Here is a 17,418-nt window from a genome sequence, read left to right as displayed (position 1 = left end):
ATAGCACCGATGAAACACACAACTTTCCTCTAGTTCTTTAATGCTTCCTTCCCCGCACTATCATGACCTCAATTCTACCTTACAAATCAGATTAGACCAGAATATGCACACTACTACAGATAAGAACCCTCAACACATGGAATTCAGGATAGATAAATTCCTCAGGATCAACAATGAGAACAGAGATACCAGAAGGATTAGGGGAAGGTGGGGGTAGAAAGGGGGGAATTGATCACAAGTATCAACATATAACCCCCTCCCAGGGGAATGAATAATGGTAAAGTGGGTGAAGGGCGACAGAGGATGATGTAAGATATGAAAATAATAATCTATAACTTATCAAGGGTTCATGAAGGAGGGCAGGCAGGGGAGAGAGGGAGGGGGGGGAAATGAGGAGCTGATATTAAGGACTCAAGTAGAAAGAAAATGCTTTGAAAATGATGATGGCAGCATACCTGCAAATGTGATTAACACAATGGATGAATGTATGATTGTGATAAGATGTAAGAGTTCCCAATAAAAGTATTTAATTTTTAAAAAGACCACACTTACTAATCCAAATATATATATACATATATATGTATATGTTTGTTTATATATGATTTGTATTAGTCTGTGAAGAGCTGACTTTCCTGCAGAAACAAGCCTGAATTGCATTGGTTGATTTCTTGCTTTTATCACAGCTGGGTTTCCATTGGTGATGTAACTCCAAGCAGAATTCATATTGAAACACTTTAATAGGTAACTTCCAAAGTCACTTTAAAATTAAAATGAATCTAGAAAGTTGAAAGGAAAAAAAAGAAGAAGACTGGAAGGGATGCATAATTGTGCACATCCAAAAGAAAGAGAGCCCAACAGAATGCTCAAACTACAGAACAAAATCATTAATATAGCACAAAGTACAATTTTACTTAATCAATACAACAGTTGTAGCAGTACTGATAGGGAATTTCCTAATTCCAGGCCAGATTCAGAAGAGGATGCTGATGTCAGATGGATATCGGCTGAAAGCAGAGAATACCAGAAAGATATTTACTTGTGTTTTATGGACTATGCAAAGGCATTTTACTGTGTGAATCATAACAAACTATTGATATCCTTGAGAAGAACGGAAATTCTAGAACACTTCATTGTACTCATGAGGAATTTGTACATGGATCAAGAGGCAGTTGTGAAAACACAACAAGGGAATATTACATAGTTTAAAATCGGGGAATGTGTGCATCAGGATTGTATCCTCTCACAATACTTGTTCAATCTGTATGCTGAGTGAATAATCAAAGAAGATGGATTATTTGAAGAGGAATATGGCATCAGGAATGGAGGAAGGCTTATTAACAACCTGTGATATGCAGATGACACCACTTTGCTTGCTGTAAGTGAGAAGCATTTACTGATGAAGATCAATTGCAGCCTTCAGTATGAATTACCACTCAGTCTAAAGACTATCAAAATCCTCACAACTGGAGTAAAAGGTAACATCGTGATAAATGGAGCAAAGGTTGAAGATGTAAGAGTATTGTTTTGCATGGATCCACAATCAATGCTCATGGAAGCCACAATAAAGAGATAAAAGATGAGTTGCTGCTGCTGAAGACCTCTTCAGCTTACTGAACAGCAAGGATGTTACTTTGAGGGCTAAGGTGCGCCTGATCCAAGCCATGATATTGTCCTTGACTTAGATACATGTGAAAGTTAGACACTGAACAAGGAAGAAGAAATAAGAATGAGCAAACTGAATTTTGTTGCTGGTGAAGAATATTTAAAGTACCACAGATTGCTAAAAGGGGGCCTTGGGAGAAGTATGACCACAGAGTGCAAGACTTGTCTTACATACTTTGGATACATTCTCAGGACAGACCAGTTCCTAGACAAGGACATCATGCTTGGCAAAGTGGAGGCGGAGTGAAAAAGCAGAATGCCCTGAAGGAGATGGATTGACACAGTGCCTACAGCAGTGGGATCAGGCATAGGAACAGTTGTGAGGTTGGTGCAGGGCAGGGCAGTGTGTTCCGGTGTGTTGTGTATAAGGTCCCTATGGGTCGAAACTGACTCCATAACACCTAGCAACAAAAACAGAATACAGTTTGTCCTGAGCAAGCTAATCTTTTATCACAACCATTGTCTCAACATGGGGTAGGAGAACCTACAGTTAGGGCCAAGGAGATCTTTTTATTATTATTATTACTGCTACTACTACTACTACTACTACTACTACTTCTACACACATGAATGGTTAGTATTACCATGTTCTGACCACACAGTAGAATCTTTCCAAGATCTCTTCTGCCCTCTAGTGGTCTTCTTTGAGAAAAACCAAACCCATCATTTCTGAACGACGGATTCTCTTAGAACTTCTAAATGGATTTCAGTGCCATTTAGCTCCTATTTCTTGAAAAATCTCATTACTTTAAAAGGTATTCAGGTCTTTAAATGCTTGAAAGCACACACAGGAGCCAATTATTTATAATTCAAATGGCTGAGCCAAAAGTCGATCTTGCCACACATTGCCCCCGTTTAAGTTGTAGCCAAATTCTATTCTCGGCTATGTCACTGATCAGGATTCATGAAGACAAATGATGGGATTCTGGAGCTGCTCTGCCCCCTTTAAAAAAAACTTTTAGGATAACTACAGCTAACGTCAGAATGTTCCTGTTTATAAAAGTGCTCATAAATTAATTTAAAGTAGAATTTTTTAAATCCACGTTAAGTGTATTTCTCAAAAGCACATGATTATCAAATATTTAATAAAAATTGATACAATATATAAATTCATAAAAAATAAATACCTTAAAAGTTAAAAAGTTAGAATTTTAAAAGTCCTAATCTAATGTTTTAAAATCATAAGTATTTTATATATTTCACAAACCAATACTATTGACCTCATTTAGTTAGTTATTGTCAACAGCAAAGTAATTTCTATTTGTGTTAAAGAAAGTTCTCGTTCTTAGAGTCTGAGTGGTTTTCCTGAGCCAAGTCCTCCCCTCACACAAGGACTAGAAACGGGAGGCTTCTCTCTCTCTCTTGAGAAAGGCCATTCCAAAAGTATCTAAATCTGAACATATGCAGTCTGCCACCAGCGATTAATTAATCCCCACTCTATGCTTTCAAAGTATGTCCAAGGGCAAGTCGGCGTTCTTGTTGGTGTGATGCACGATACAGAATAGCAACTTCATTAATCAGTACCTAAATAGAGGGACTGATTATAGCTATAATTTTCCACCTGAGTAAATCAAGGAAGTGGGGAGGCGGTTTACAACATTAATTTGCTGGTTCTGAATACTGTATGCGGCTAGGTAAAGGGCTGGAGGATAATTATACGCCCAAACCCTTCACTGGTTTAGTGTCTTATGAACTGTGTTCATCACCAATAATTATCAGCGCAAACAACGACTGATGAAGTAGTTATAAAAAGTAAACATAAGGGAAACAGGACAAATGAGGCAATCTAAAAGTCATTTGAGTTTTGGGAAATACATTTTGTTTTTCTAGCATTTATTTTTATATTCACAGCATTTGTTTCCTGTTAAAAATTCTACTGGAGTGTACATATTGTCTTTTCCACATTTCCCAAAGAAAGCTTCCTAAAATGTTCACCTTCTGAAAACAAAGAATACCAACTATCATCATTTCCTACAAATTCGTTAGCATATATTTAACTGTCTTTTTATGAATGTGCTTTCTTCTCTTACAAAACAACCACTGTCATCCCTTTGCCATCAGGATTATCTCTAAAGACATTTCTTTATGATTTGCTGCTCAGATTTTCTATGTGCAAAGCTGGCAGATCTTCCAACTACAGAGGCTGAAAGAACATGACCTCCTGGCCCAGGTACTTTAACATGTGAATGTTATTATAGTCCACAGCACTCAAATTTTCTAAGGAAATTTAGAAATTCAAGGGAGGGGGCAGGAGGGACAAGATGGGTGTAGGACATAAAATCACAGCCCTAAAGTTCCCAAATTCTGACTTTGAGCAAGGCCTGAATTGTGTGCCCCTGCATCCACAGTGAGAAGTGGAGCATTAGGGAGGAAATAAGCAAAGCTGTCATTTTACTGCAGAGGGAAAGAAATGGGTATTTTTAACATGGTGGCCTATGTTCATGCCAGTTTCAGCAAGAGAACATACATATATGGAGAAAATATATGTATGTGCTCTATTAATACAATGCCTTTTTAAATATACATGTTTAAAGCATTGAAGATTTAACACTGCTTAAACAATGACAATTCCCAAGAACCAAATAGGGTAAACTGCCTAAATTTTAAGAAAAGGTTTTTGAAAAAGCAACACTCTCACCTGTAAGCCATGTCCCAACCCTAAAAATTGTCTGCTTTGTAAACATTTTAAATCACACCTCAAGATATATCTTGGTCCTATTGTGTAACGTGTTAATAGTTCCTAAATTGGACATTACTTCATGTTCAAGGATTTTATCTTTTTAATGTTACACAATAGTAGCAGCACTGGGCTCAAGCATAGAAAGGATTTTGAGGATAGTACAAGACCAGGCAGTGTTTTGTCCTGTTGAGTTGGAACTGACTCGATGACACGTACCAACAGCAGCATTGATTTAAAATGACACTCCATCCCACTAGTATTTAGATGGATGTAATTTAAAACAACAAAAAATTCTAGTTTTGGCCTATCAGACTGGTAAAGATTTTAATAACAGAGAACATACAGTATTGTTGGTGTTAGGCGTGAGGTTAGAATATTGGATTCAATATTCATTGACATCTAAACTGGCATGATTGAATAATTATTTTGTAGCACCTGCTTTAACATTTTAATATTCTTACTCATAATTTCCACTTATAAGACTCTATACTAAAGGGAAAATAAGGTAAGTACTTGAAGATATATGCACTGGGCTGATTTTCGTAGCATTATTTGTTATTGAAAGCAACTTAAATATCCATAAATCAGGAATGTTTAAATAAGTTGTATTAGAGCCACACAATGGAATACCATATAGCTATTAAAAAAACCTGGAAAGATGCAGAGCTGCTATATTAGGTGAAAAATACAATTATTTGAACATTTGAGCATGTATATACATACATATAATGTGTGTCCTTGTATATATGTAGTATGTAAACACTGTATTGTGTAACTGTAAATATATGTGTTTGTATTTACATATGTACTCACATATAAGGATGAAAAAATAGATCATTTTAGTTTAAAATTTTCCAACTTGAAAATATACCATTTTATTATATGAAATCAACCCCAAATCAATTAATAAATGGCAGAAAAGGAAGAGAGCTTTTATAATGAACTAGAGATAAATAAATAGCAATTATTGATGTTCTTGCAAGATTATAAGAGATTAAGTTATGGGAAAGTCTCATAACATTAAAAAAAGCCAACTTATGAATGCTTTTACAAGAAAACATTTTTAAACATTGCGATGTCTTGAAGAGTCAGTAGGCGTACTTGCCTATGATGGCACTAGCAACTGAAGCTTCATAACCTGGAATAAGGGTTTAACGGTGTAAGAGATCACAAAATTCCCTTTGTTCAGAATGCCTTTGGTTCACATTACAATTCACAGCATGATCAGAAGCATTTTATAAAAAGTGAATTCAAATGTGAGCATTCAGCTATTAGTAAAAATAAAGATAAGTCATTTTTCCTATGCATTGTTTTTTCCCTCTTGTACCAAAATAGGTGCATAATTTTATCTGAGTTTATTCTCCTCCTTGGTGATTATCTTTTAGACATAAGCTAAATGGATCTGACTATGCCAATTATATGGTCCACATAGGTCAAAAGGGACCATGTCACATTATTTGTATAATGGCTAGTAGCTGCAGATAAGCTTCTGTCTACTCCTTTTCCACTTTCCGTCACCACTAAATGTCGAGAAAGAGCAGGGAGTGGTGATATTCCCTTGTCTTGATTTTCTTACCTCTCATTCATTCCACTCTGCAATCTAACTTCTACTGTCTAACTCTGGCCTTCAAGGAAGGGGCAAGAACAGACACCAAGAGGCCAGAAGTAAGGCACTAGTTACTAAGTGATTAAGGTTACTGAGTAGGCAGGGAGGAACCAAAGGTTCTTTGTGATCTAGACAGGACATGAATAAGGGGCCTACGGCAAGTACCCAGCTCATCGTAGAATGCAAGAGTTTGAAGGCTTAAACTCATTTTGTTTTGATTTTTCTTTACTTCCAAAAAAAATTCCAAACTCCTACAGATAGGAACTGGAAACACAAGGAATCCAGGGCAGATGTTCCCTTCAGGACCAGTGGTGAGAGTGGCGATACTGGGAGGGTGGAGGGAGAATGAGGTGAAAAGGGGGAACCAATCGCAAGGATCTACATATAACCCCCTCCCTGGGGGACGAACAGCAGAAAAGTGGGTGAAGGGAGACTTCAGACAGTGTAAGATATGACAAAATAATAATTTATAAATTATCAAAGGTTCATGAGGGAGCGGGGAGCAGGGAGGGAGGGGAAAATGAGAAGCTGATGCCAGGGACTTAAGTGGAGAGCAAATGTTTTGAGAATGATGAGGGCAATGAATGTACAAATGTGCTTTACACAATTGATGAATGTATGGATTGTGATCAGAGTTGTATGAGCCCCCAATAAAAGGATTGGAAAAAAAATTCCAAACTCACTGCCATTGAGTCGAGTCTGACTTATCTGACCCATAAGCGAGGAGACCTGCCCCTGTGAGCTTCCCCATCAGTCTCTCATTTCCTTACTTAGGAAACCGTTAAGCAGCAAATAATCTAAAAGAAATAAAGCCTCCAAATCAAGAATAGGACTACAGAAAAAGAAATATGTTTTATAGTTTAAAGCCTTCAATGACATTTTTAAAGGGCCTTGGTGACTATGTGGATTAGATGTTGGGCTGTTAATTGCAAGGTCAATGGTTCAAACTCATCAGCTGCTCTATGGGAGAAAGATGAGGCTAACTGCTCTCAGAAAGATTTACAGTCTCAGAAACCTTATAGAGAATAACTCTGAGTTGGAATTGACTCAGAGGCAATGGGTATGTGTGTGGTGTAATGACAACTTTTGTCTGCTTTCTGAAAAAAGACTCCTCGTTTTCATTTTACTTGGTTCTACAAATTCAGTAGTCACCCCTGTCAAATTTCATGTGAGATGTTCCTCCTCTGTGAGCTAACCAAACAACCCACGTCCATCAAGTCCATTCCAACTGGAAGCAACCCTGCAGAGTTTCTGAGGCTATAAATCTCTGCAGGAGCAGACAGCCTCATCTTTCTCTCATGGAGCCACTGGTCAGTTTGAACCACCAACCTTGTGGTTAGCAGCCCAAAGCTTGCCTGACAGAACCGCTAGAGCTCTTCTAGGAATTAACACTATTTGCTTATTTGCCACTTTTGACTCTACTTTTTTACTGATGATTTTTGTAGTTATCCACTAATCCACCATTTCTTTGAACTCTCACAGAAGTTGAGTTGTTGGCTAGAATTCCTCTCCCTACTGAAGTTAACTGAAGTTGGGATCAGGCTGTACACTACAAAAATAAGAGAGCTCTCCTTTTAGGTGACTTGGTATTTGTTGGAAGTCTCTACTACAAATTATAATTCAGAAAGATCCAATATAATGTTCATTAGCTTCTCGAGACTTTAAGTTCTGGAAAAGGGGTTCCTGGGACGAGTCTCAGAACACTGAATTCATGAAAGGGGAAAAAGGGAGGGGGGAGCAAATCAGAATAGGGACATAGATGGCAGTAGACTACTCTCCCTCCTGTTCAAAGTTCCTCTGTGACTGTCTTTATTAGATACAGAGCTATCCCGGTTCTTCATTTTTAAAATGAGTTTTTGTAGCTTGTCTTTCAAGGGATTGTTCTATTTCATCTAACCTTTAATTTGTTGGTTAGTTTTGTTCGGGGCCATCGGGTCAGTTCAGACTCACAGCGACCCTCTGTGCAGCAGAACGAAACGTGGCCCAGTCCTGCACCACCTTCACCATTGTTCTTAGGTTTGCGTCTACTGTGGCAGCCACTATGTCAATCCACCTAGCTGAGGGGCTTCCTCCTTTTAGCTCCTCCTCCACTTTACTAACACGATGTCCGTTTCCGGGGACTGGTCTCTCCCGATAACATGTTCAAAGTACATGAGACAAAGTCTCGCCATCTTTGCTTAGAAGGAATATTCTGGTTGTACTTCCTCCACGACAGATTATATTACTCTTTTAGCAACCCACGGTATCGTATCTTCAATATTCTCCACCAGCACCACAAATCAAGTGCATTGATTCTTCTTAAGTTTTTCTTATTGAATGATGTTTCAGGGTTATTCATATTATTCTTGATATCATCTCTTTTCTTCTTGGTTGGTAATGTGACTCTTAGGAGCATTTGTCCATAAGTTTTATGTATTTTATTAATCTAATTTGTGATTATTTTAATTGCCAAGCCAAATGGTCTCTTGTGAGTGCCCAAATGGCTTGACCCAACTGCCCGTTTTCTTTCTCTTAGTCATTCAGAGTTCCACTGCATCTTTCAAAATTCCGTGTTACACTTTATGATTGCTTCCTACACTAGTCAATGTTCTACATTCCCATGATCTCCTTGCTCACATACAAATCAACAACGAAGAAATACTTATCAATAACCCAACGTCTCTCTGGACCTGTATTTCCAACTTTCTACTGAAAATCTAAACCTGTATTTCTGTCTTCTGTGAGGAAAGTGCCATTCTCTCTAAGGGTGAAATCTCAAGATAACTTTCATTCATTTTCATCCAACCTTTATATTCTCCATCAAACAAAAGCACTTATTTTATTTTCCTTTGGAGTCTCATATGTGTTGCAGACAGATACCAGCTGGTGCTACAGGTATATGAGGCTGCTTCCCTGGGCATCCATCCTGGATCACTTACCTGACCACATTTGAGGCTGACTCTCCCTGGAAATCCAACTGGGTCTACTGACATGGGGACCTACAAGGGCTTAGGGTAGTCATATTTCCTACATGGTCCTTTTTCTCTGTAGCAAGTGTCCCAAGAGAACCAGGCAGATGATGCAGTTCTCTCACACCTCAGCTCAGAAATCACAGAGCATCCTTCCTGTATGCTGTACTGAGTGAAGCAGCCCCAAATCTGCTCGGATTCCATGCGAGGGGACGCAGACTCCCTCATGACAAATGGAGGAGCAAGGCCACAGTGGAGGAGAGTTGGTGGATGGAGACAGTGATGAAGTCTCCGTGGACCTTCTCATCTCCATGTCCACACTGAGGATGCTGGATTTCGGCATGTATGTGTGGCATTTATGGTAAAGGTTTCAATTGGAAAACCCCTCTTTGCAGTCCTCCTTCATAACGTGTCAGGGAAAAAAATGGGTACCTTGTACTAGAAAACTAAATAAACAAAGTCATTTTTAAAGTTTACTTTATGTGAAACAGTCATTTTACTGAGCGTGTAAACAAGAATGCTGTGCTTTCGGACAACCATACATAGTGCTTTCAGATGAAATGGGGAACTTTGCCAGTCACCTGGACTCAGATGCATATCTTCTGATATCTTGTCCTGAAAATGATATAATTAAGGGGGACTGGGAACCTATTTACGGTGCTTTTGTGGCTTACTCATGACATGTTGGGTTGCCAACCACCAGGTCAGCAGCTGGACATCACTGATTGCTCCGTGTGAGAGAGACGAGGCTTTCTACTCTCGTAAGGAGTTACCGTCTGAGAGGCCACAGGGATAGTTCTAGCCTGTCTTATAGGGGCAGTACTGACTGATGGCAGCGAGTTTGGTTTGGGCTTTTGGTGGACATCTTCAAGTGAAACAAAGCTACAAGAACTGTACAACAATCGAATCCACAGTTTAAATAGCTATAGCAGGAATTGGCAATTTATACTTCTGAACGTTACTGTCATGGTAATGTTTAAGTAACAACAGCCGCACTCCGACCTTACCTAGCTTCACGAATGTGCAGCTGAGGGTAATGGCTGTGCCTGTGGCATATGTGCACACCAAAGTCCTCCTCAAACGTCAGGCACGGGACATTCCCCACTTGGTCAAAAACAGTTATCAGAGTTGAGCCTAAATCACAGAGATCAAGAAAAAATAGCCTAATTTTAGCAAACGATAACTTCAGGGCTTCATATCAAAATACAACTTCCATTTAGCATTGCATTTAATTGTTAAAATCAAACAAGCACATAATGCATTAATACCATTCTTATGTCCTAATCCCAAAAGTCCAGTTTAACTGTATTAACTGTGAGATCGTTAAGCAGCCTCACCTAAGCTCATGTAGGATGGCACTATGAGGAATATGAAGTGGAGCTCCGGCACTGCCTTAAACACGGACCTGGTCAGGGAAAAACAGCAGACAAGTATTCATAACAAACTGTTCATCGTAGCAGGCATCTTACTGAAATGAACGATGTTCTCAAAAAGTAAGGTACCCCTAACAAACACGGGCTCCTTGCTCCTTTAACCACAAAGGCAAGACCGTCTTGAAGGCAATTTCTTGAATTCCAAACATCCCCTTTTCTGTCTTTCCCATGGTGGCAGAGAATAAAGGGTGCCATGTTCAGTTAGCACACCAGAGTTCTGCTAATAGTTAACCTTTGACCTGGCATCTGGATGGTCTGGTGTGAAAGCAGAGGTCACTGCCCCAAGTCTCTATGCAGGCTGTTCAAGGAATATTGCCATCGCTTGGTAGTCCTACAGATCATGTTTCAACAAATCACATTATTCCAGATGCTTCTGCAGTGTCAATAAACTTTTATAGTAATAATTGAGAAAAGTAATTTTTAGAAATAGCCACAGTTGTGGCTATTTTAATTCCTTAAAAAACAAAACAACAACAAAAAACCTAACTGGACGGTTGATCTATTTACCTTAAGTGACAGCCAGTTAAAGGTATGGACTGAACAGATTCAGATTCAAAGAGACAGATTGCCTTCTTTCAGAACTGTCATGTGATTCAAAATGAATGTTTTCAGATGGCCAGGAATTATAAACAAATTACATATCTCAGAGAATTACATATAACTTAAAAAAATTTTTTCAAACAAGCTCATACTGTCTCTTTGGCCTCAGTTGACCTTACTGGGACGTCCCATAGACCCTACCATGTGCAAGGTCCATCACTCACCGGATAACCTCTTTGCAGCAACCAATGGAGTATTCATCTACAGCCACAAAAAGATGCATGAACAGTGTGTTCAGAGGCTGCAGAGAAGAAGACACAGTGTAAAGGCTGAATTGGTTTTGTTCTGGGTCAGACCAACATGGTAGAGGGTTAGAGTAACCATAAAAGATAGCTGCCAGGTTTGGGTGGCTGATAGTTTATGTTCACGTCCCGAGATGCTCAGACAGCATCTGAGCATTCCCACTGACCGCTGCCTTCCTGCCCTCTAGCTAAGGGATGGCAACATATGTACAAATATGCATGATACAACTGATGTATGGATTGTATAAGAGCTGAAAGAGCCCCCAATAAAATGATCTCTTAAAAAGAAAAAAGAAATATTCAAGGAAACACGGTCATGAGCGTGAGCACTGGTCCTTGTCCTGGTTCACCCCAGCTAAGCTCAAGGAGGGGCCTACGGGCAGTGAGGTCCTGGTTCCGTCCTCAGGGGCAGCTCGGCCAGTAAAAGACCAACACCCCTCCTCCAGGCCCTCCAGTCTACAAGGAAGCGCTATACAAGGAATGAGATAAAAAGACTCTCTTTGGGATCTGAGGGGTGGAAGGCAAGTGTCACATTAGGAATACAATGGTTTGCCTGGTTCACCCTTCTGAGAGTCAGAATCAAACATTATCCTTGGTATCCTAAAAACCTGGAAACTGAAAACTCAAAGTACACAACTTTCAAGTGGAATCTTTTCAGCTTTTAGACAACTCGGTCCCATAACTTCTTTAGATTTTTTGAGTGTTTTCAATAATACAAAATTGTTCTATATAGTACTCCAAATATTGGTCCGTTCAACTCAGTAACTCTGTGCTTTGGTGCAAAATTTCAAATTGTAGAAACAGCCTGAATGTGAAGTACTTAGGTGGTTAGAATGAGGTCATTCAGTACCCAGGCCAGGATAAGAGTGCACCCAGGGGTTCTTGTTTTCAGGGCAACAATCTCGGTGACTCTAGGCATAGTAACCTCACAGCCCTATGATTTAGCCTCCACTCGTGTGCTGGGAGTGCTTTTAGAAGGAGCTGTTTCTATTGCTGTTAGTTGTCATCAAGTAGAGTTGAACTTACAGCGACCACCACAGATTTTCACCATTTTAAAAATCACGAGTTTCATTTGTGAGTCTAAAAACTCCCAAAAGGCAAATAGCGCGTTGACAATTTTGAAAAATGTAAAATCATGACTGTCAGCAATTTACTCATCTTGTCAGTCAGAAAGGTGCATGGGAGGAACACCTTACTGGTAATTTAATAAAGGAATGTTAGAAAGAGATGCTGTTTAGATACAAAACCACTGGAAAGCCTGCCGTGCCTTACAGCAATCACTTCTACAGTGGTCTCTTCTACCAGACAGAAATCATGCAGACTTATCTGAACTAGATTAAAAAACCTACAACTTCACTACTCCTAAAGAGTTATGAAATAGCACAGTCACTTAAAAGCCAGTCAGAGGACAAGCACTGGACTGAAAGAAGACCTAGGCATCGTTTTTTAAATCTTTTCATCTTTTTTTCTAAAGTATTATTTTTTAATCATTTTTATGGAGCTCTTACAAATATTATAATAAGCCATAATTCAATTAGATCAAGTATAATTGTACAACTAATGCCGCCACCATTTCCTTTCTTTTCTTTTCGCCCCCCCTATTTCCAAGTTTGAGAGAATTTTCTGACCATGATACCTAATGTATGGGGTAGGGAGGAAAAAGATACCACAGAAGACACTGCTGACTGACTGAACGCTAGTGGATTTGCTGGGCTATGTGCACACTTGTGCTTAAATCCCTCATGCACTCAATTAAAACTCCCTCTTTGTCTACATCCGAGCTCTGGGGAGATGTGATGGACTTTCACTGACAGGCAACAGTGCTGCCAGAAGGTGCAGCCTTTGAATGATCACAGAAACGGGGACCAAATATTGGCCAGCTCTGGCAGGCAGCCTGCAGGAAGTGCTTGGACTCGGCACCAACTATGAAGATTGCACTCCTTGGCAACACTGATCTTGGATCCAATCAGTTAACAAGTTGTCATTTATGCAGATATAAAAGAGATCAAGTGAGCTAGAGCTCATGAGAGCACTTTGAAAATGATAAAGTGTGACTTAAATCTGAGACTGTTCTAAACATGAGAATAAATGTGTAGAGGACATGTATCCCATTTCTAGGATGCCTAGGATTCCCCAAAAGCATGGGGAATTGTGTGGAAGCCTGGGAAGCACACATTCTGATACTCCTAATTATCATTTGCTCCCCAGTCCTCATTAGCAGATGCAGCAGACATGGTTAGAATCACCAGGGCCTGGCCAGCCCAGACTGACTGGGTTGTCCCCTACCCTGTCCTCTCTCCTCTGTGCTCCTGCTCACAGGACGACTTTGCATCCCCACCAAGTAGCTTCACTGTCATGGTGCTATATTATTTTTGTCATATGTTTTGAAACTGTCATTCTAAAATGCAACCAAAGATAATATGCAAACCAAGGACTTCCCTTCAAAATGAATAAAAATAATTCTAAGTAACAGAAACAGTCATTTTAATAATAAATAATATTCAAAAACAATTATTTAAAATAATAATTATTATTATTATCGTCTACTTCTAAAATTCTAGGAATGTTCTGATAAGAACTAAACTTGATTCCTTACCGTGCACGGGATCTCCCTGTCCAGCTCGCGGAACACAGACACCCAGTCGTCCTGCCTGGAAATGTCCCAGTTAGGGTAGTCCATGAAGGTGGCCTGGGCCATGAGCTCCTCCTTGTCATTGCAGAGGGTAACCGCAAGATTTGCCTTTTCTCTGTGACAACGGTTAAAACCACAGACACGGATAAGATGATGAAAAGGAGGTAAAAATATGCCATTTTCTTACTCCTTAGGCTATTAGGGTTTCGTCCCCCCTGGATGAGGTGGGATTAAACTTCCTGAGAGGGGAGGATGGTGTGGCAGCAACTTTCATGTCTCTGGTGCTACCCTTAAAATTTTATGTTTAAAATTGCATTTGGTGCTATGAATTAAATTTTTATTTTTAAAATTGCTTTTGCATTTTATTATAAAGATATTATATATCTTTACTTTAAAAAAAAGAAATGAACCCATTGCTATTGAATTGATTCTAAATCAAAGTGACGCTATACAGGGCTGCCAAGATTGTACCTCTCGATAAGAACAGAGCACCATCATTCTTTTAAAGAGCAGCTGGTGGGTTTGAACTACCACCTTGTGGTTAGCAGCCCAACACCTAACCCACAGAGCCACTGGGGATCCTTAAAGAAGGCAGGAGTGAAAATAAATAAGTAACTGTTAAACAAATAAAAAAGAAGGCAGGAGTAAACTATCCTTTAGTAGGGGGGAGTGAGAGATAAGAAAGCATATAACTGAAAGGGGAAGTAAGACATTGGGGAGAATAAGGAAAAAAATATAGACAGAACCCAGTTGCATTTCTGTCACCAAAGGAATACTAGGTTTTATTAGGAAAGCATTTTTAAATACTCACTGACAAGAAGACAAAATCACTTGAAAGATCACCCTTAGATCCGAACCAGGTCTCAGTCTGGTACGGGAAGCTGTCCATACTTTATGTACTGGACACCTGCACTGTGTTGGTCTGCTTGTTTTTTGTAGGCCGGAAAAAGAGCAAGCTTCCAGATGGATTAAAGCAAAAGAAAGTATCGCCGGTTGAACTACCTGAGCTCCCAAAAAGATTTTATGTAGAGACAATAGTCACATATAAAGAAGATTTTATTCCAGTTACTGAAAAAATCTACAACTATTTGAAATCATGGACTGGTGGCCCTGGTGCAGAATCATGACTGATGGCTGAATTCTGAAAACCTGAAGTGTGGTTCAGCATGCAAATGTGATTGATCCTTTGATTACAAGTTATGGTTGTAAGAAGTATATACATCTAAATTTGCTATAAAATGTAATCACTAATTATATGAAATAAATATTTCCTGAAGAAAAAAAATCAACCTTAATACCACCTTCAGAGACACTTACTACTAGTGTTTTGATATCTCTCTCCCCAGACTTTTCTTAGAGTAGCTGTACATTGAAATAAGGATCCCTGTTGGCACAGTGGATTACAAATTTAGCTGCTGACAGCCAGGTCAGCAATTCAAACTCACTAAGCTATTCAATGAGAAAATAAAATGAGGCCGTCTTATCCTGTAAATACATACAGTTTCAAGAACCCAAAGAGGCAGTCCTACTTTGTTCTATAGTGTTACTATGAGTCAGAACCACTGTGAGTCAACCACTGTGGATCATGAGACATATACAATATACTTTGGTTATTTTTTAAAATGAAATTGCACAATCCATATGATTTTTATCCTCCTTTTCCCCACTTAATGGCACATCATTTTATGAGAGTAGTTTAATAAACAGTGTCCTTCATTTAACTCCGGAAGTGGCTCCCCTCAGCTCTTAATCTTCCAGTTTCCAAGAGCTTCAAGTGTTGACTCATGACTCCAAACTGAGAGTCCGCACTTTAGTACCCAAGGAGGAAATGCCCCAGAGCAGGGCCAGCACATGTAATCAACACGGCAGTGGTTGGAGGAGCTATCGCATTAGTTGGGGGTGGGGTGGGGGGGATAGGAAGAGATGGAACCACTTCCGTCAAGAGTTAGGGGCAGGGCAGCAACTACCCTCTTACCCTCTCAAGAAAGTAAAAGTAAAATGTGTTCCTAGAATCAAGTCTTGAACTGGAAATATATTTGTGCATGGGAAACTTAAAAGAATGGTGGGCGGGTTCTGTTACACAATTTGCATAATACTACATCACACAGATATCACAGATTAAATAAGTATTTGTGGGTTGGCTTAAGAACTATGGCTCAATGGGGAAACGCATTGTAATTTGCAAATAGCTGACAGTCAAAATGAGATTTGTAGCATATCCTTTTGTGTGCACCATTTCCACATACTATCTCTTAACCACATGTCCAAAAGACAGCTAAAAACCACTATGAAAGAAAGGAGGGGAAAAGAAGAGGGTGAAAATAGAAGGTATATATTTTAAACAACTTTAAAAATTCATTGTAATACACTAAATTTAAACCAACGGAGCTCTATTTTAAAAATCTGTCATCAAGTAGCAGAAAGTAGAGCATTATAGTAATATCTCATTTACAGAATTGGCTTGGGGCATTTTCCACATACATGCAAACCTTATTTCACTATCCTTGATGAAATCTGGATGAAACCCAGCCCACATTATCTGCTTGGATAAAGAGTAAATGAAACAGAGCTCAGTTTCCTCTGCATGTTGGTCCTAATTTCCATCTCTGTCCTTTTTGCCCTGAGATCTCTGTCCTCAGTTCTCATGGTCCTTCCCCTGTAGTCGCCAATGCCTCATCTACTTTTCTCTCCCTCCTAAAAACTTAACAGGTGTTTTAGGTAAGATCAATTTTTTTATGCCTGAATCCTACTGACATGAGCAAGCAGCCAATAATAACTACTATAGATATGATAGAAACAAATCATCTTAATTTCCTAGTGCTACTATAACAAAAATATAAGAAGTAAATGGATTTTCTTTTCTTTTTACAAGTAGATGGCTTTAACAAGCAAACTTATTCTCTAAATTTGAGATTTAAGAGGCTAGAAGCCAAATTCAGGGCATCAGTTCTGGAGGAAGGCTTTCTCTCTCTGCTGGCTCTGGGTAATGGCCCATGTTTCCTGTCAACATGGACCTCCCATTCCTTGGAAATCTCCATGAGTCTTGGCATCTGCGTTCCCCCAGGTCTAGGAGGCTCTCTGAGCACATGGTAGATCTGGATGCAAAAAGCATCCTCTGCTCCTGGCTCTGCCTTCTTAGTAGGACTAAGGTCTCTCCATTTCTACGCACTTCTCTTTGAATCACAAGTAAGATAAGCGGTAATACAGGTCACGCCCCAGAAAATGTCCCCTTATATTGGAACCGGGCTGCAATCTGATTAAAGACATTGTTGTTGTTGTTGTTAGGTGCCCTCAGGTCGATTCCGACTCATAATGACCCTATGCTCAACAGAGTGGACACTACACAGTCTTTTGCAGTCCTCACAATGGTTACTGTGCCTGAGCCCATTGATGCAGCCACTGTGCCAATCCACCTCATTGAGGACCTTCCTCTTTTTCCCCACCCTTCCACTTGACCAAGCATGATGTCCTTCGCCAGAGACTGGTCTCTCTTGACAATAAGTCCAAAGTACATAAGACAAAGTCTTGCCATCCTTGCCTTTAGGAGCACTCTTGTGGCCTTACTTCTTCCAACCCAGATCAGTTGGTCCTTTTAGCAGCCCGTAAACTTTCAGT

General features: G+C 39.5%; 1 protein-coding gene across 1 annotated transcript in view; it reads right to left on the bottom strand.

Annotated features, from left to right (window-relative positions):
- Nucleotides 1-17,418, bottom strand: part of CFAP61 (cilia and flagella associated protein 61) — a 399,631-nt gene that overhangs the window by 367,975 nt on the left and 14,238 nt on the right. Inside the window, exons 3-6 of the mRNA XM_045295176.1 lie at nt 13,768-13,918; nt 11,094-11,170; nt 10,234-10,301; nt 9,904-10,030 (exon numbers count right to left, since the gene is read on the bottom strand). Coding sequence (XP_045151111.1) covers nt 9,904-10,030; nt 10,234-10,301; nt 11,094-11,170; nt 13,768-13,918 — 423 coding nt within the window. The remainder of the gene's footprint in view (nt 1-9,903; nt 10,031-10,233; nt 10,302-11,093; nt 11,171-13,767; nt 13,919-17,418) is intronic.

This window comes from Echinops telfairi, unplaced genomic scaffold (genome assembly GCF_000313985.2).
Source record: "Echinops telfairi isolate 266 unplaced genomic scaffold, ASM31398v2 ScPeMD7_5592;HRSCAF=6446, whole genome shotgun sequence".
In the NCBI taxonomy this organism is placed as follows: Eukaryota; Metazoa; Chordata; class Mammalia; order Afrosoricida; family Tenrecidae; genus Echinops; species Echinops telfairi.
The sequence above is the reverse complement of the archived record's forward strand: the minus strand, read 5'-3'. Positions and strand labels throughout refer to the sequence as shown.